General features: G+C 39.0%; 3 protein-coding genes and 2 pseudogenes across 9 annotated transcripts in view; 4 read left to right on the top strand and 1 right to left on the bottom strand.

The window, feature by feature from the left end:
- LOC111344801 (WW domain-binding protein 4) overlaps nt 1-12,195 on the top strand; it is a 48,292-nt gene extending 36,097 nt beyond the window's left edge. Inside the window, 7 exon segments of the mRNA XM_088733879.1 lie at nt 7,848-7,917; nt 7,920-7,970; nt 8,160-8,270; nt 8,899-8,953; nt 9,108-9,162; nt 10,730-10,833; nt 11,248-12,195. Of these exon segments, the coding sequence (XP_088590005.1) occupies nt 7,848-7,917; nt 7,920-7,970; nt 8,160-8,270; nt 8,899-8,953; nt 9,108-9,162; nt 10,730-10,833; nt 11,248-11,476 (675 nt within the window). The 3' untranslated portion in view covers nt 11,477-12,195.
- LOC148724246 (histamine H2 receptor-like) overlaps nt 1-15,804 on the top strand; it is a 45,365-nt pseudogene extending 29,561 nt beyond the window's left edge. Inside the window, exon 2 of the transcript XR_015991879.1 lies at nt 15,378-15,804. The product of XR_015991879.1 is annotated as a histamine H2 receptor-like (transcript). The remainder of the gene's footprint in view (nt 1-15,377) is intronic.
- Nucleotides 1,360-7,159, top strand: LOC148724247 (histamine H2 receptor-like). Of its 6 annotated transcripts, none has more exons than XM_088733873.1 (4): nt 3,500-4,067; nt 4,192-4,298; nt 4,380-4,514; nt 5,262-7,159. In XM_088733873.1, the coding sequence occupies exon 4, from the start codon at nt 5,423-5,425 to the stop codon at nt 6,476-6,478; it is 1,056 nt and encodes a 351-aa protein (XP_088589999.1). In that variant the 5' UTR covers nt 3,500-4,067; nt 4,192-4,298; nt 4,380-4,514; nt 5,262-5,422; the 3' UTR covers nt 6,479-7,159. The 6 variants fall into 6 exon arrangements, with proteins under 6 accessions (XP_088589996.1, XP_088589999.1, XP_088589995.1 ...); XM_088733869.1 differs by having other exon boundaries at nt 4,174-4,298; XM_088733870.1 differs by lacking the exons at nt 3,500-4,067; nt 4,380-4,514 and adding an exon at nt 1,360-1,542 and having other exon boundaries at nt 4,174-4,298.
- On the top strand, nt 13,507-15,804 carry LOC148724245 (histamine H2 receptor-like; annotated as a pseudogene).
- A 365-nt stretch (nt 15,805-16,169) lies between these two features.
- LOC148724244 (uncharacterized) lies at nt 16,170-19,607 on the bottom strand. Its single transcript, XM_088733866.1, has one exon. It carries the CDS (start codon nt 18,394-18,396, stop codon nt 17,101-17,103), a length of 1,296 nt encoding a protein of 431 aa, XP_088589992.1. The 5' UTR covers nt 18,397-19,607; the 3' UTR covers nt 16,170-17,100.
- Nucleotides 19,608-20,300: the final 693 nt, after the last annotated feature.

The raw sequence follows: 20,300 nt of genomic DNA, 5'->3' as shown, positions 1-20,300 counted from the left end.
AGAACATTAGAAATTCAAATTTCATTCAAGAGAAAGGACGAATCACAGTTGTAAAACAAAAAACAAAGTCATTAAGGGACCTTTCTGACACATGAAAAACTTCAAATGCTGTTAATTGGAATAACAACCGCCGACAAAATTCTATGTTATACAGAAAGTTGGCAATGATGCATTAATCGAGAAAAAAAAAGCTGGAACCTTTGCTGACATCGAAATAGCAAACATCAAACGTAAACTTTCGCGAGCAGAAATTCTATGGAAACTATAAACGTGGCAAAATTTTGTGTGTTTTTCTCCTAAAAAAAAAAAAACCATCAAATTCGATACAACCTCTCTTGGTTTTGACAAAAAGAATTACAGTTTTACCAAATATGTAGCTCAAATCGAGATTATTAATGCAAAATGTTCTTCCGTTACCAAGAATAAAGGGAAAAAGTTAATGTACTCTTCTTTAAATATCGTTCCTTCAAAAAAAAAAAAGAATAACCGATACAGAGCTAACTTGAAAAGAAAGGAAGAACAAGAACCCTTCACTAACAAGTTGACTCATGTCATTAAAATCCTATTCAACACGGCAAAAAAAACCCAGCCATTTCGTTGGTTTTCCATTTGCCTCAAAAGAAGCTTAATAACATGCACTTTGTGTGCTATCAAATTACTTTCGCAAACCTCAAATGTCTAGTGTGATAAGATCTTACAAAACGCTGCATGTTATGGAAAACTGAAGGGGCCTGATGAACACGAGTGACATGCTTCGTGTTTAATAAACGAAGAGCAAATAAATTCTTTTCAGAGTGTGACAATAGACTCTAGGGAAACTGAACATTTTTATCAATTTGGGCACAGCACCAAAGAGCAAAAGCAATAATTATCATCGCTATAAATGATTTCATAATTAAATTCAAAAGAAAAAACTAACACCCAGACACAAAACGATCCCATTGCATAGTAAACTTAAAAGCCTTGCATAAATCAGTTGCAACAAAAAATTATGTTGGACTAGTGTGACTAGCTTAATCTAGCTCTTCTCAGAATAGCTTGCACTTTTCTTTTTAAGCCTGTAAATGTCGTGCATATTTCCCTACTTCTTCTCTGAGAGAGGTTCGTTACATGACATATTACAATAAATATTGCAGTTGTTTTTGTTTGCTGCATTGCCTCCGTTTTATCGCAATCTATTTTGTAATTAACACACGGTTGGAAGGTCCAACCTTTCATGACAATTCAAGGTCATTGCATGACGACAATTACAACGAAACAAAAGACTTTCGTGCAAACAAATTTGACGGGCAAACAAGAAGCCTTTTGTAAACTACACGAGACAGTTTCAAAATCAATTATGAATGAGGAAAAGCAACTAGGACGAATATTTAGGGCAACTATTTGAATATACCTCACGGGAGTAAAGGAAAGGAATTAAAACAACGGTCTGAAACGTAAAAAAAAAAAAAAAACCGTGGAAATTAAACAAGAGTTCCTTCTCTACAAATAGAAAGCACTCGATGGAGTTAGAAGAAAGAGTTTCACCTGCGCTTATATAAGGTAAGTAAAATGAACCAAAGCTGGAAAAGAGTAAGCTAGTAGCCTTTCATGGTTTTCTCATCACGAATAACAACGAAGTCACAGTAACATAGAGGATTCTAATGTTGGAACGAGGTAATGCAAGGTAACAAAAGTGAACAATCAATATGAGCAACAGTTGTCGAAGCGTTTGGAATTGTAGGCTTTTAGGGCTGACGTGGCACACTGCGTATGAAAATTCAATCATCAAGGAAGGAAAACATGTTTTGGGTAAAAATAAGCCATACACTGTAGAAGAAATTTTAGTGGAATACGGCGGCAGACTATCAGGAAATTACCCTGTACTTAGCGGTTGCTAATATAATCACAAAATGTGCGTGTTGCACTTAAAAGAACCACACAAAAGCTTTTTTTTTTAATGCACTCGCAGCCTTCTCTAGAAAACAAGAAGCCATTTTCAACTTATAACTACCGCCGAATGTTCAAGGGTACATCCTTTGTAAGGCTCTATACGTCCTTTAAGCCTCTAATTATCATTAGCACAACAATGAAAAGACCCTCTGGTTACATTTTGGGTTGTAGAGAGCCTCACAATTGGCCAAACCTGGCGTAATATCGCATTTCATGGTTCACTACATCCTTTCCTACATACGAGTTTTTAAAAACAACGTGGCTCATAATATCTCTAACAAAACTCAGAATACAATTGACCATCTGTTAAAACAAATGCACCAGACAATAAATCCAGCCCCACAAAATACAACACTATAACGAACCACCCCATAAACACGCGATATCACAATGAATAAGTAACTTTTAACGAATCATAACGAATTCTCGGTCTGCCGAATCTAAATAAACAAGGAAAATTGCGATAAAATTGACCTTCCAAATGGAGAGATCCCTAAATCTCACTATAAAAGAAACACTAAAACGACAACAATAACCAACACTTTCGATATCGCGACTCTTACGATAAAACGAACGTTTCTATCAGCCAGCATCTCAAATATCGGAGATTTTTTATTACATGATGTTAATCCGTGAAATAACGAATCCCTTGTTTTATTATATAAATGAATAAAGGCTGATAATTTCCAAAGAAACTGTTTGGGGCTGCGTCGGTGAGAGTAACGAAATAATTTGGATATATCAACAAAGTTGAAATGGTAAATTAGCCACCGTAATTATATAAAGCTTGTTACTGTTGGGAGGTCTTTCCTGAAAACATTTTAAAACAATTAATATTTCACTTGTTCTACTATCGTTAAACCTGAAGGAATGACGCTGACAAAACCTTCTTCATGAATAAACTGTATTCTACACTTAGCGAGTCAAACCTAAAGCAACTTCAGTCGGTTTAAACCACTTTCCTGTACACGTCTGAATTCAAGTTGACAAGAAGAGTTCATAGTTGCGTTTTGTACGATTATGTCTTCGTAATTTCAGGATACAATAATCGCACACGACAGCATGACGAAACTTTGGACTTATCACTTCCTAAGTTTAATATTATAACCATTAGTATGCCAAAGGAGGCCGGTAACAAAGCCAAATTACCATTCGTTCTAGACAAAATGGGTCGGTGTCTTTTTGCGTGAGGCGTTCACGCAAACAGAAGGGGGGAGACGGCTGGCCGAGGTTTTAACACTTACAGTCTGTGATAAAGATCACAATTATTATCTTAACAGGTACGCCTATAAAACTGCTAAATCAGACATTTTCGAAAAGCACCAAGCAGAACGATTTACTATCAAAAGTTCAGTTTAAAGAGATAACTTCTAATTCAGAGACGAAACATTTCTCTCACTTCAATTTCTCGCCTCTACCCTCCCCCTTCCTCTTGTCTCCCCCCTCCCTATCAAGAAAGCAGCTACACAGCTTTTTTTTTTAATGCAAACGGAGGGAGAAAAGCTTAGTATGTTTTCTTAAATTAAGTTATTTAGGTTTCTCTCTTATACCATAAAGAACTTTTAGAACGAAAACGGGAGTTCTTTTTTTTAATGAGTATTTTGATTGATACGAAAAAAAGATCGGTTTGTTTCAAAAATTTCATTTTCAATGCCTTTTGCCATTTTAGTACTAATAGTGATGATTATTTTTTAGCTTGCCATTGTCGACTTCAAGCTCATTCACACCAAGTTAATGACACTCTTCTCTCCTTAAAACCTCAACAATCCCATCTTTTTTGTTAAGGACAACTCCATTTCACAGTTATTTCCTAACTCCTTCAAAATATTGATGAATTTCATCCCTCTGGAGCCGTTAATTACCCTTTTGTTGAGGTGTTTCCGGAAAAGAAGCAAGTTTTGTGTATAAAGATGGATATGAACTTTACCCGAGAGAGCTTTTTTAAATTGTCAAATTAAGATGCATCTTCCTCCCACGCGCTCTTGTCACAAATGCACAGCTCATTTCAATATTCTCTGCTGTTAGGCGAAGATAACAAACGGTTGCAGATGACTCAGCAAACACACCTTCATATGCTATGTTTACATTTTATGGCCGGTAACTTCAATCATTGCTAGTGGCGGTTATCCAGCTCGGTTAGCATTCATTTGATAATGTCTTCCTGTATTTAGGCGTAACGATTGAAACGATCAGGTGAGCGAATTTCCGCAGCTTTACTCACGTTGTTACTGATCTTTCCAGGCTCTGATCTATTTTCAGAGTATACCTAAGACCAAATTTAACAATCGAAGAGGTTTTGTGTTCGCCTAGAATATTGGCACAGTTGCTGCGCTCGTTTTCGAGAGAAGACCGGACAAAAAAAGCAGGTAGGAAAACACAACAAGCGAATACAGTTTTTTTTTTTTTTTTTTTATGAATAATCATGGCGAAGAACGCATTTCTTTCAGACAAGCCTGAGGACATGTTTAAAAACGCGATCAAAGAATTCTTACAATATACTCAAGAAGGAAATCGATATTGGACTGCATAACCGATGACGAAAGAATATTTTAGCCTCAAGGTGAAAAAAGAGGGCGACAAACGTAAGGAAATAAGTGAAAATGTAAAACTGATTGATTCGAGTTCAGAGAACGACTGAATACGAAAAACTGATGTTAACCCAGATTACATGAAGACGCTTTTATCAAAAGTGAAAAAAAAAAAAGCACTGTGAATCCAGGATTTAAGTAGTTTGAAAGTATAGCTAAAATGCAAATAGGGACATTCGTAGTGTACTTTTATCACATTAAATGCTTCGGTCCAATTACGAGGCTAAAAAAATCTCAAACTACAGCATCCTTAGAACTATCAAAATGATTGAATTAATGAAGTTGAATTTCACCCGGGAAAACCACGCTCGATTTAATTTATTCGTGGCTCTGAATGGGTGATACAAAACAAAGATGATTGAAAATAAAATTTGCCATTTTAAAATCAAACTTTAAGCGAGAAAACATAGATTTTTACTCAATTTACCGAAATGTCGTCAATTGGTTATGATAACTGGTGCTGTCAAACCAAACTCGACTGGTGGGATTTGTTGAAAAGCCGAAGTGACTCTCAAGTTGAAGGTATCTATTACATACACTTATCATACCCAACGACAGGTAGCAATTCAAACCTTGTAACTCGGTATTAAGCCGTCAAACATGTCTAAGCAGGAGTTACTGCTCGCTTTCGATACGGAAATCAAACAAAAGAGGGGCGAAAATCTGTTGGGTCTCAAAATATACACGGCAATAACGCTAACGTTTCTTAAAATGTTTTAATTTTCCGGGACTCTAATCTAGCGGATGATACACAAAGCAAACGAAGCAAAGAGGAGCGAACGAAGCCGGGAGTAACATCACAACACGCAACTGGTTGAAATTTCAGAGCAATCACTTAGCTACTGCTTGCTGCGGACTGCCAAGCAACAACGTTTAGATTCGAGAACAACACTGGCAACACAATGAACGCAAATATGGCAGATGGACCCAGTTTGCACAATAACACTCCTAATGACTCCGAATCAGGCATTGGTGAAAATTCTGGAGACGGAGAAATGGAAGCCAGTTTCAGTGCGGAATTCGACACGTTTCCAATCGTTCTGGCTATTTTCATCATCGCCGTCAACTTAACCGTCATAATTTTATTCATTCGCCATCGCACACTCAGAACTGTCACTAACTCATTTCTTGTGAGCCTAGCTTCCAGTGACCTACTCGCAGGATTGTGTGGAATTCCTTTTTTACTTTATTGTTCAGCCACTCATAATTTCACGACCTGTGCTATTACAACTCTAATATGGCGATTCCTTTCTGTCTCTACCGTGCTGCATATTCTGCTGGTATCTGTGGATCGCTACATCGCCATAGTGCACGCCATGCGCTATCATAACATTGTAACACGGCGCGCGTTCTTCGCGCTCACAACCCTGGCATGGACTATCGCCGCGTTCGTTTCTCTGATACAACTAGCTTGGCAGATACATTTGAGCGAGGAAGCACAAAAAACCTCAGAAAAAACTCAGAAAACGTATGACCTCGCCACTTTTGTGCTATTTTTTATGATACCACTATTGGTGATGGCCTACATGTACATTCGCATTTTCAGTACGGTAAGGTACCACGAGAAACGGATATGGCGTTTTCACAGCCCTACTAATCCACATTTTTCCGCCAAAAGAAAAGCAGAATCACACAGCAATGCACAGCGCAAAACTGCCACCATCTTCCTAGCGATGCTTGTTATATTTACCGCCTGTTGGCTGCCATATTTTATTTTGAGTTTTCAAGAGTTGAACGCGTTTGAGCCACCTGAATGGGTGCTCTATGTCTTTTACTACTACACTCGATATTTCACTTCGTTTGCAAACCCCCTTCTGTACATTTTTGGAAAAAGAGACTTCAAAGAACTATTACCTTGTTCGGTTTGCAAGAATGACCGTGAAGAGAGATTCAAAAGCCGAGCGAGTACAACACTCACAACTTTCTACAGCAACGAACAGAGAACAGCTCATTGTTGAACTAAATGAGCCTGAGGGGAACACAAGCGATGGCGCTTACTGTTAGTTACATAACGGTCAAGTTGTCGATAAAAACAGTTCAGCACGCCTAATACTTGTAACACAACATAGGAGAGGATTCAAAAGAAAGGGGCTAGTTCTATTTATAGCTGAGGATTACACTTTGAATTGAAAATTCCCTCTATGAAAGATCGGGTTATCTAAAGACAATAAGAAGCTAAGGATTAAAAAGTATTTGAGCAGGCGAAATTTGTCATGCAAATCAATCGTAACTCGAAGAGTTCGCTTGACACGTATCCAATTTTTTTTTTTTAAGTCTGTTTCAGCATGGCTCTGAATGATTTTCACGGGAAGCACTATTTATAAGAACACAGTTTAGCGCTTGTTGAAAATGACATTTTCCTCGAACTTACTAAGGAGTTAAATTAAGTCCCATTAGGGAGAAAAAGGAAAGTCAATAAGGGAATAATCCCATGTTTGCTGTAGAAATAACTTAGAATCAGTTGAACCTGATTTGCACCTCCGTAAAAATTGAGCAAATTCCTTTATCTAAATCACGCGCGCTTTCACTCCATTAACAAAGACACCCGAGAAATACTGCGTATCATTGAGACAAATTTAAATTAGTACTTTAGAAAAGGTTGCTCCAGAAAGAAAATTAAATTTGGGAGAATACGAAGACTTTTAGCATATCATAAATTGAAGCAGTATGTGACATAGCTGTGATTTGAATTCTTGACAAGTTTCTGAGTTGTGGAGGTGTGGTGGCCTCATGATCATGGTTGGTGCGCTCGACTCCGGATCAAGTGGTCTGGGTTCGAGCCCCAGCCGGGACATTGTGTTGTGTGCTTAGGCAAGGCCTTTGACTCTCACAGTGCCTCTCTTCACCCAGGTGTTTAAATGGGTACCGGCAATTTAATGCTGGGGGTAACCCTGCAATGGACTGGCATCCCATCCAGGGGGGAGTAGAAATACTCCTAGTCGCTTCATGCTACAGAAACTGGAGTTAAGCACCGGCCTAATTGGCCACTAAGCTCGTAAACAGACTTAACCTTCTGACATAATTATACCAAGGGGGTTATTGTGAAAGTCTGAATACGTGAATCTCATCTTCTTATATGTACTTGTAAAGTGTTAGGATTTCTTTACCAAAAGGTTGCTCTCACAGACCACAGCAGTTCTAAGGGCTGGTTTTCACGCTTAAAGAAAGGATTAGCATAAGTAGCATAAACAAAGGCCTTCACTTGCCATCTAATCTGTAGACAAAGCTTGCAAACACAGGGTTTTCTCCTTAGCATGACTGCCATCTTTAAAGCTGTTAAACTTAATATGTAGTTGTAGATTTAAATTATGTCATTTTATCTCACAGGCAGCGCTGAAGGCATATGAGAAAGACTTGAACATTGAGCCATCAAAATCAAACCCTGAATCTAACGCAAAGTCACAAAAACACAGACAAATGAAACTTGTTCCAATGGTGAAAGCTCTGCTGGTAAGAACACATGCACAGCACTCTCCTCAGAAACCCAAGCCTAATGTCACATCTGGATAGGCAAAAGACTTTCAGAAGCTGAGTTTGTTTAATTAGAGGATTGTTTCATGATAAATAATTAATGTTTTTCTAGTCAGGTTTTAGAAAAAGGAGTTAACATAACCATAATCCTCAATTGTCTCTTTATAGGATGCGTCATTTCCTATGAGGGACAAACACCCATTATGAATTGCAACCATGGCTGGAACATAGCTCAAGCACCAGAAGGCTACTATTATTATTACAACACAGCTACACAAGGTGTACAATCCACATTTTCACCTCCATTCTGTATAACTATTCTGACTTTTCCTTTTTCGAATTACCTTTTATCATGTGCTAAATCGATAAGACATTTCTTATACGTGGTGTCAAAGCCCAAGGTTGATCAGTTCAAGTTAGGATAAACTGGTTGATGGGTTCAGGAATATATAGTAAAATCTGTGAATCACTGCTAAATTGAAGGATTTATTGTTTGTAGAATTCTTAATTTTCTTAGTTTTTGAATTCTTTGATTGACTGATTAACAGACTGATTGTTTGATTGATTGGTGGGCTGTTTGATTGATAGGCTGTTTTATTGATTGATGGGCTGTTTGATTGATGGGCTGTTTGATTGGTGGGCTGTTTGGTTGATAAGCTGTTTTATTGATTGATGGGCTGTTTGATTGATGGGCTGTTTGATTGATGGGCTGTTTGATTGATGAGCTGTTTGATTGATGGGCTGTTTGATTGATAAGCTGTTTGATTGATGGGCTGTTTGATTGATGGGCTGTTTGATTGATGGGCTGTTTGATTGATTGATGGGCTGTTTGATTGATAGGCTGAATGATCAATTGCCTGATTGACTGACTGATTAACTGAATTTATTGCATGATTTTGATCCTCAGCATCACAGTGGGAGTCGCCTAGTTGTTTATTGACTCCATCAAATCAGGACACAAGGTACAGAACCACATTGATAAACGTTTGTATTTATAAATTATATATTTTTTTCCATCTGACCTGGTGCTGGACTCTTGTATGAAGGTAGAAATTTGTTACTTAATTTTTGTTACTAATTGTTAAAAACTTCCTATCATTTTTCTTATCTCCTAAGAAATGTCAAGGAAGATAATGGACTCAGCAAAGAAGAGGAGAGTAGCTCTCAGATTGTGGGTATTTTACTACAAACTGTTGAGAAAAATATTAATTAACTTGCTTGAAAGCAAATAAACTCTCACTTGACTGTTGAGCCATAATGAACTCCTAAAGCAGTTATGTTACAGACATTAATTGTGAGGTTAACAATCCATTATACAGCTCACAAACAATATAATTTCCACTAACCATCTGTGGTTTCACATCAAATTGATTGTGATTGATTTTAGTTTCGAGTATGCTATCACTGCATATATTTAATTGCTGATTATAACAATGACATGTATTTCCTCTTCTTATTGGTCAAGGACTATGTAACATGATGATGATGATGACTTTATTTAAATTCGGATGAAAATGAGGCTGTTAGGCCTCTAGCAATAGAGATGCTAATATACCGAGAAAAATATATGAATATAAATTACAGAGTTTAAAAATGATATAAGCCTAAATGTAAATGATCATATAAATGATGATGATATAAAATTACAAATTACTTAGTTTTCTTATCTCATTCCTGAAAGGGCCAAATTCGGCCATTAATCTTAGCTTATGAGGTAATGCATTCCAAGCCATAACCACCCTCCCTGAGGTGATCATTATCAATACTGTACCTTATGAGGTAATGCATTCCAAGCCTTAACCACCCTCCCTGAGGTGATCATTATCAATACTGTAACTTATGAGGTAATGCATTCCAAGCCATAACCACCCTCCCTGAGGTGATCATTATCAGTACTGTACCTTATGAGGTAATGCATTCCAAGCCATAACCACCCTCCCTGAGGTGATCATTATAATACTGTACCTTATGAGGTAATGCATTCCAAGCCATAACCACCCTCCCTGAGGTGATCATTATCAATACTGTACCTTATGAGGTAATGCATTGCAAGCCATAACCACCCTCCCTGAGGTGATCATTATCAATACTGTACCTTATGAGGTAATGCATTGCAAGCCATAGCCACCCTCCCTGAGGTGATCATTATCAATACTGTACCTTATGAGGTAATGCATTCCAAGCCATAACCACCCTCTCTGAGGTGATCATTATCAATACTGTACCTTATGAGGTAATGCATTCCAAGCCATAACCACCCTCCCTGAGGTGATCATTATCAATACTGTACCTTATGAGGTAATGCATTGCAAGCCATAACCACCCTCCCTGAGGTGATCATTATCAATACTGTACCTTATCAGGTAATGCATTCCAAGCCATAACCACCCTCCCTGAGGTGATCATTATCAATACTGTACCACCCTCCCTGAGGTGATCATTATCAATACTGTACCTTTTTGGCTCAGTTGGTGCCAGCACCCAACTAGTATCTGGGATGCATGAGTTCAAGTCCCATCCAAACCTGAATTTTTTCTGGGCTTTTATTTTGCAATTGCCTTTATTAGCAGTTCAACTTTGAGGATCATTTCCTTGTTCAATGTCAACCTCAGATCAAAATTTGAATCGTTTCTTTTAATTGTGTGAAAATCTTTAGGTACCATCTGCCTTATTCACTTTTGTCTCCATTAATTATACTGCATTCCATGGATGATTTTCTCAATTTTTTTCCCACACAGAAAATAGAAGAGAATCAAGTTGAGGGAGAGGAGAAGAAACAAGTAAAGAACTCTCCATACGGACAGTGGACAACTGTCCAAACATTCGAACCTGCTCCTCAAACGTAAGTGTCCAGTGTACATTTGTGAGTCAGCCATTCTTTATTGTGTTATCTCTGTGCTGGGCTTGTGACAGTAGATAGCTGCAGTCTAATTTAGAAGCTAAGAGTCGTAAATAAAAGGGGTCTGAACTCTAACTCTAAAGCCAATCAGATGCGGAAATAAAACTAATTGTGACTCGTTCACTCCCCTTTTTCAAATTACAGTCCAAATTATCTTCAATAATTCTTAGTGACAAACTGCCTCAGGCTTTTTTCCGCTCAAAAATATTCACCTTCCTTTAGTCCCAATTTTCTTTCAGTACGCTTCCTTTTAAAGCCCTCATTGATTCCATCAAGCTCTTTCAGTTACTGATCATAGTTATCACAGTGACTGTGCATTCAATGATACGGAAGCAGAAGTCTTCTTTCACTTTGCAGGGCGAAGAGTGCTTCAGCCAGCGAAAGCGAGACTCGAAAGACCACAACAACAGAACCAAACTCGACCGTAGTGAAATTCAGAGAACGATCAACTCCTAAAATCACTTTCCGTTCAGTTGGCGACGTAAACGAAGTCGCCTTCAAGAAACGTAGACTTAACCCTGAGAAAAAGAGGAACATTCGACAAACAGATCCAAGACCTGCTGATACTTTAATTGACCCCATTTAAATTACCCCTGTGAGAGAGTGAGAGGAGTATGCGGTGCAAATCATGAAATAAGCATATATTTTTTTGTACCACCTCGTCTGCATATCTGATTGCTTGGCACGAAGAACTTGCTCTGTCGTGTCACGGCTCTAGTGAAGAGGGAGCGTTCAAGAAACTGACTTATCTTACCATTTGAGCCTAATGTGTTTCTTTAACTGTAGCCTTGGTTAACGAAACTATCAACAGTCAACAATTAATTACTTCACTTGATTCACAGACTGAGTGTCTAGCGATGACGTATCTACAATGGGATTAGAAGATCATTATGTTAATGGCGCTAAGAATGGTGATCTAATTGCACAGAAAGGTTATCTTTAATATGCTCAAAGACCTAAGATAAACCTCTGAAAAACATTACGGAGCTTTGTTCCTAAACACAAACGCGAACCACACCCTCCAGAAGTGTTGAAACACAACGTTTGTATCCAAGACTAGCCCCTGGTATTTCGGACGACAAAATGTCTCTAAGATTGATACGTGTCTTGTTTTACATTTGGTATGATCGTATTACTGATGTCAAGTTAATTGCGAGACGAATGTATTCAGTTACGAATTTTTATTATGATCATTTATGACTGCATGCTAAGATGGGCGGTGTCTGATAGGAAATACTGATGTTATCTGACAGGGGAATATCTTGAGATTTCGCACATGATATTAAAATTGTCTTTCTAATAATGGCTTAAGAAATGTTTGATTTTGGTTAAACGGATTACACGAGATTTACATGTTACAGGAAGGTTCGAAAAGGAAACAAAATTTGATGCATACTTTTCATTGGTCCAAGACTGCAGAATAAGACTGCCGAATAAGACTGCAGAATAAGACTGCAGAATAAGACTGCCGAGTAAGACTGCCGAGTAAGACTGCCGAGTAAGACTGCCGAGTAAGACTGCCGAGTAAGACTGCCGAGTAAGACTGCCGAGTAAGACTGCCGAGTAAGACTGCCGAGTAAGACTGCCGAGTAAGACTGCCGAGTAAGACTGCCGAGTAAGACTGCCGAGTAAGACTGCCGAGTAAGACTGCCGAGTAAGACAGCCGAGTAAGACTGCCGAGTAAGACTGCCGAGTAAGACTGCCGAGTAAGACTGCCGAGTAAGACTGCCGAGTAAGACTGCCGAGTAAGACTGCCGAGTAAGACTGCCGAGTAAGACTGCCGAGTAAGACTGCCGAGTAAGGCTGCCGAGTAAGACTGCCGAGTAAGACAGCCGAGTAAGACTGCCAAGTAAGACTGCCGAGTAAGACAGCCGAGTAAGACTGCCGAGTAAGACTGCCGAGTATGACAACCGCCTCCCGGTTAGCTCAATGGATAGAGCGCTGGACTGTTGTGCGGGAGGTCGAGGGTTCGAGCCCCGGCCGGACCAACACTCAAGGTCTTAAAATAATTGAGAAGAATTTGCTACCTTTCTATAACATCAAGAAATGGTTAGATATTCTAGTCTTCTCGGATAGGGACGAATAAATGGAGGTCCCGTCTCCTGCAGGGTTGGGGCAGGAGACGTTAATTTCCCACACACGAGATTACTGTGTGATGGATGTCCTCCCCTGGGGTGGGTTGGGTGGGTTAGGACAGCAGGTCCACATCAGCTATTACAGCTGCCAAATAAATCAACCTGCTTAAACAAATAAATGAACTACTACTAAGACTGCCGAGTAAGACTGCCGAGTAAGACTGCCGATTAAGACTGCCGAGTAAGACAGCCGAGTAAGACTGCCGATTAAGACTGCCGAGTAAGACTGCCGATTAAGACTGCCGAGTAAGACTGCCGAGTAAGACTGCCGAGTAAGACTGCCGAGTAAGACTGCCGAGTAAGACTGCCGAGTAAGACTGCCGAGTAAGACAGCCGAGTAAGACTGCCGAGTAAGACTGCCGAGTAAGACTGCCGAGTAAGACTGCCGAGTAAGACTGCCGAGTAAGACTGCCGAGTAAGACTGCCGATTAAGACTGCCGAGTAAGACTGCCGAGTAAGACTGCCGAGTAAGACTGCCGAGTAAGACTGCCGAGTAAGACTGCCGATTAAGACTGCCGAGTAAGACTGCCGAGTAAGACTGCCGAGTAAGACTGCCGAGTAAGACTGCCGAGTAAGACTGCCGATTAAGACTGCCGAGTAAGACTGCCGAGTAAGACTGCCGAGTAAGACTGCCGAGTAAGACAGCCGAGTAAGACTGCCGATTAAGACTGCCGAGTAAGCATATCAGGTACTGAAGAGTGCGTGATAAGAAATGAATCAAGGAGAATTGTAAACTTTTTAGTGGTGACGCTTGTCGATCGAGCGTTCGAACTTAATCCACAGAGGACATATCAAATTTGTGAAGCTAGATTAATACTTAGCAACGAGATAACACAAATATCTTGGAACTTGACCTGATTAATAGCGTCCTAAGAACAGCGAAAACAAAACACAAGTATACAATGGCGGACTATTTGGATTTCCAAGATAATGGCAACGAGACACTGGAAGAAGAATTAGTGAACGGATTTTCTGTTCACTTTGATATTTATCCTGTCATTCTTGCAGTGTTGATAATCATCGCCAATGCCACCGCTCTGATCCTGGATCTTCGAAGAAAGAAACTCAGTCCAAACAGTGACCAATGGTGTATTAGCAAGCTTAGCAGTCAGTGATTTTTTGGCCGGTCTGGTAGGGATTCCTTTGTACCTGGCCTGTAATGTCACATACACCCTATCATGGTGCCTCTCAAGTGCTACCTTCTGGAGGTTTGTGTCGGTCTCCACAGTTCTGCATATAACTGTTTTGACGTTGCATCTGTTTGCCACAGTGGTTCAAGCTTTAAGATATGATTCCCTCCCAAAGCAAAGAGCTTCTGTTTGTCTGGTATGTGCCTGTTGGGTCTGTGCTGCCTTTGTGTCTCTTATTCAGCTGTCTTGGATCATATATCCAGACGTCAATTATTACGAGCACAAGCTTTGAGTTCACCGAATTTACTCCATCGTTGTGATGATCCTCTTCCTCATTGTACCTTTGGTTACGATGGTTTATTGCCACATACGTATTTTTGTGCTTGTTCACTTGTACAGAGCGGAGAAATTGGCCAAGCTACGGAAGGAGCGCTGTCTTGACGACAATAAAACATGCTGTAGTGTTGCATCAGAATGGAAAGTGGCTGTGGTGTTTGCAGGCACGTTAGCCGTGTTCCTTATTTGCTGGGCGCCATACACTTATGGAGGAAGGTGGAACTCTGGGGTCATTACCTTTGTGGGCAGAGTATTTGATGTTTTACTACACAAGATTCACTGCCTCCGCCATCAACCCGGTGCTTTTCGTTGTAGGGAAACGCGATTTCCGCTCTGCCCTTCCCGAATGTTTAAGGTGTTGTCTTACCTTGAAGAAAAACGAACGGGCTCGTGGAACAATAGATATTCGCGTTTAAAAAACGATTAAACACGAAGTCGCACTATATAAGGAAGTCTTCCCTGGGAAGACCTAGGCTCATTTGTCACTCACCGTTGATGTGTGCGGGTCAAATTCAAATGCTGATAGACGAACAAAAAGAGCTAATGAGATATCTATTGTTTACTTCCACCAGCATGGTGGCATGAGGTAACGTGCGAACCACCTACTTCGATCTCAAATTTACCGCCACAAATAAAGACAGTTTCCATTGGAAAAAGGAAATACAAATCTCAAAAATTCTTGTATTGTGATGAAGACATAAAACAATTTTGAGGAATGCGCCCCCTGTTCCCTGCTTTGGAGAAGCTGTAGCTCAAGCTGACTTGACTCTAAGAGTTCTACAGCACACGAAGGTTGATTGACAAATGGTCCAGAGGGACCTAAGGCTCCTTTTATAGCGCGCCTTCGTGTTTAAAGCGATTCAGTCAAGAACTGGACTGTAAAAAGGTGACCACTGATCAGAACAAACAAGTTTGAATGAGTGGTTTAGTGCTGATGGATGATAAATCTCCTTACCAACAAGGACAAATTGTAGATAGCAATCTCGAGATATCAAAAACAGCTTGTAACAATAGTGTGAATTGTTAGCTGAAAACTTTGAAGAGTCCCTCAAATATGTAAAATCAAGTTGTTCATTGAAGATCTACCAGACATTGTATGACGTTATAATGGTTATATTGCAGCCCATTTACGGTGCTGAATTCAAGCAGGCGATATTTGATGATCCTAAATGCAACAGGGTTAATATTACCCTTAATTAAGCTGTTAGCTTTCGACAGAAATTAACATATTTTCTCATTTTTCTTAAAAGCATTCTCTCACGTAAAATATTAATCCCAACCGAAACTGATAATTATAACCAGAAATAATTTAGTTACAGCTTTAAAGTGACGATTCTTCAATATCATCGAAGATTTAACAGTCGCTCTGTATCACATGGTACAGTCGAATAGATGACAGTAACACTTTGTTAAAAAGAACAACTCAAACCCCAACGCTAGTGCAAATGAAATTTTGTAGGATTGCTGATCAAAGGTCTATGTGCCGACACGAATTTTTTGTATTGTTTGATGAAAAAGGGTCTCGATGTTCAGTCGCAGGATCTGAGGACATGCTTTTTCACGGAGGTCTAGTGATTGTTACTGTTAGTGGGGGTAAAAAGATATGCTTTGATGAAAACAAAATCCTACTTGGACCAAGTCTCCTCTCCTCCCCACAGAACCAGGAAATTTTTCACTATTCAGCGTAAATCATGTTTATTTAAACCCTTACAAAAACTGAAGATACCATGTGAACACTCGATTAAACAAAAAGAGAAAACCGCAAACATCTTAAATTGATGAACATGAAGGATAAGACTTAACTGCTCTCTGGGCACTTTAGGTGCATTAACGTAGCAAGTGAATTACTTTACTCATTCCCTCTAGCAAATCTGTTTAATGATAGTCCTTTTCTTTTCGTGATCAGACGATCACTCCAAAAAAATTCAAAACAAAACATAATAATACATACAATTTATAGGGCGCTTATTGCAAGCCTCTGAGCGCTTTACAGTATGAAAGAAACTGTATCTAATCTAATTTATACCATATATTTTTCATAGATCACTACAGTTAAAACCTAAAAACAAAAACTCCAGGGAAATTGCGAAACAATTTGAAAATTATTAAAGTTGGCAAGTGTCTGGTAAAAGTCACATGACTGACCTTAAAATAAAGCTAAAGATTCAGTGTAACTATGCACATAAAAGTAATTTTAGACCCTGGCAAGCTAAGGGTTATTAAAATTCTGCCCAGACTGAAAATTCAACGCCAAAATTCAGCACTTCAGCGACACAAACTAAGGTATTGACCCTTTAACTCCCAGAATCCATTCTGTTCAAGAAGCTTCTTAAAATATCAATACACCATTCTGCAAACAGGTAATGAGGATACTGACACTTATCAGGCTGAAAATTTTATCCTGATCCAACACCAAATTCTCATAACTTATTTTCGAGGAAATGTGTAGCAGCTAGAAGGGAGAATTCACAATCAGATCTTGGCAGTTAAATGGTTAAACTGAAAAATGACCAGAGAAAGGCATTTCCTTAAACCTCACATCAACTTTGATTGTCACCAATTAAAGTTGTGAAGTCGATAACAAAAAAAAGGTTTGTACGAGAAAGTTTTTAACTAAACGGCATCTTGCATGGCTGGTTAAGGTCTATAATATAACGATCACGAAATATCATTAAGAGACAAAAACTATTCCATACAGCAAGCGGAAATGCATTTACAAACGCTAATAAGATATGTCTTTTCCATCTTTGTCGCCAAACAGCCATCACAGCCACATTCTTATAACGAGTCTCAATCGCTAGAGATACGCTGGTGAAAAACCACTCAATTACTAACTGAACTATTACTAGCTTGAGCAAGTGTGTGTTAGAGTCCATAGAGTTGTTTTTCCCGAAAACGAATGCATACAAGTATCTTAGCCCATTTACATACACCACAGCAACAGATTCAGACAACATACTAAGGATGATGATATCTGCCATGACTCGTTCGCGACGAGGGGTGCGAAAACTCCCCCAAGGAGCATATTTCCTTTTCCACAACATATGGACAGTGTGATCAACCAACGCCTTGATGCTGCGCTCAATTACCTCTGCAGCTCCATGAATAACTCCAACAATTGCGATAGTCTTTAGTTTGTCAAGATCAGCTTGTAAAACTCGAAAGATAATCGCTGAGCCAAAGTAGAAAGGCACCAATAACACGTAAGAGTATCCTGGATGAGTAATGTTCCATAATCGTTGAACACAAATTCTTGCCATTACCTTCGCAGCAACCCCCAAGAGAGGTGAAACTATTGTAATTATCAGTCTGCCTGTGTCGTTTTGTTTGAGATACGCTGAATAAAGAATATCCGAAAACAAAATTCCACAAACAAGGGCGGAGCAAACTGGCACTGTCATTTTACACATTACACTTGCCAGTCTTGAACGTAAGCAGAACTGTCTCCCGACAATATATGATTGCAAACATATACTGGTGATGAGACAAGCATATATTGGAATCTGCAATTCAATGGCTGATTTATGATAAGGCTCTCCAATAGCTTGAAGACAAAAGCGATAACATATGTCCAAAAAGTAAGCAGCAAAGCTTACCAGAATCAGTTTTTTCCGTATTCCTTTCAGTTGATATGGACGAAAAAGGAACAGGAGAGTAACAAAGGTCCAGAAGTAATAGAAACTAACAGATATCGCATCAGAAATTGTTTTGATCCATTGCACACCATTTGGAATTGATGTGATGTTGTAACCCCTACAATGAAGAATGGTTTTGTAACTGACGTATGTGATCAGCTGGTAAACGATGCCAGTGAGAACGGCGATCACAAAAGAAATTAAAGCTCCAATGTACATCGATCTACAAACTTTCTGTACAAAGGATGGACGAAGACGTTTCCAAGCCATCTCGTTGTCTTCGATGTTCTGATCTGCCCTTGTCTCCTCATTGTCGTCTGGGAAGAACGCGTTTGTTACCCTTGTATGTATGTTGTTCCACACTGAAAACACCCGCTTTGTGGCCTGTCTGTCGCCATATTCTTGGTATATCAGTTCATCAACAGGCTCATAATACCACTCTCTACCGGTGCTTAGGAGTGGATCATAGCCAAAAGACTCTATGGTGAATTCAGGTTCTTGTGGGTTGTAGTGTTCTGTTACGCTGCGCGTGAAGACACGATTTGACCAAAAACCTCTATCAGTGTACTGATTGCCATTCTACCTTTCTATGGACAATGTATTCGAAAGCAATACCGGTGGTGCTACGTCCACAATTCGAAGCGTTTGTAGCAAGTAATAGTCTTGAAACTGTTTTTTTACCGAAAACACGAGAGATTATGATGTCATTATCAAATGTGATTATCATATGACTTGATGTAGAAGACTTTCCCGGCGTATGAAACAGATGTTATTGAATTGCTTGCGAAATTGTAGGGCAAGGATATTATTGAACTTTTATTGTAATAATAGCAATAATAATAATAATTAAATAAATAACGAGGCCCGTTCTGGTCAAAATAGATTTATTTATTTATTTTGCAACGTGTAAATTAAGCCCTATTTGATATTATTTTGATTACACAATTGCTATTTTCATATTGTCCACTATTATGTTTTTAGGTGTGTAATTTTGTTTTCCTTTCATCGCCAATCCTTATTAATTTTTTTATTTTTTTGTATGTGTTATAATTATGGACCTTTGCATGATGTTTGGATGAACCCTCAATTTAACAAATCGAAAGTGGTTTAGCGTGGTCTGTACCCTTGTCCACGTTTATTCGTCATCACAGTGGTCAAAATGTTGTGGTTCACCACGGACTCGAAGTCGATCAAAGAAAGACTGCTATTCAAGAAATAGTATTAGCCAAGTGCTTTTGTTGTAGAGCGTTTTCAAGGATTGATATTTCTAGTATTTTTAGGTTTACCTTTTGTTTTATTAAGTCTCTCCTTTTCGCCCCTACGTGCTATTTTGACGAATCTATAGTTTTGATCATTTATTTTTAGTGTGTGCTTGAACTTGGCTCAGTTCTCTCCGTGCTAGACATTTTAATCCCTTGTTATGGTTGAGGATAACTAGTTTGCTAGGTGGTCATGTCTGGGTTGGTAAAACTGACCTAGAGTTTTACCCGCACTGAATATCCTATTTTGGAAATTCCCACGGTCAGCCAACCCAAACATGTCTGTGAATTTTGTATTTAATACTGTAATTTAATACCTTCTCCAGTTATGACACAAGCGCTGATCCTCTTTTTGTGCAACTTAACTGGAGACGGTTAGATACTCAGCGACAAATACAAGTGGCCACCATGGTCTACAAATCTATACATGGTCTTGCGCCCGACTATCTTGGTTCTCTTTTCACTGAATATGATCCTCCATATAATCTAAGGAACTCTGAAAACAAACTAGCTGTTCCATTGCCCCGCACCAATTTCCTGAAAAATAGCTTTAGCTATAACGGTGCGGTTATCTGGAATAGCTTGTCCTATGAATTGCGGCAAGCAAAATCACTTCAATCCTTTCGAAATGGTTGTCGCAATTTCTTCGTCTGAATCGACAAAACGCACACGGCATCTATGTAAAGCAGAATTTCTTTATTTTTTTCTATTTCACTTTTAAATTTTAGATCATGTTGACATAGATTAAAGTAGATTGTAATTGTAATAATAGATTGTAATAATATTATTATTTTATCTGATAGATTTACCGTGTCTAAATAAAAAATAAAGTTCAAAAGTTCAAAGGGCACTCCTTGCTGAAAGTAGTAGAAATAAGCAGTGGAGAAAGAGAGAGAAAATTAGCTGTAGTAGAAG

The sequence above is a fragment of the Stylophora pistillata genome, chromosome 9 (assembly GCF_964205215.1).
Source record: "Stylophora pistillata chromosome 9, jaStyPist1.2, whole genome shotgun sequence".
Taxonomy (NCBI): domain Eukaryota; kingdom Metazoa; phylum Cnidaria; class Anthozoa; order Scleractinia; family Pocilloporidae; genus Stylophora; species Stylophora pistillata.
This window is presented reverse-complemented; position numbering and strand designations above follow the sequence as displayed.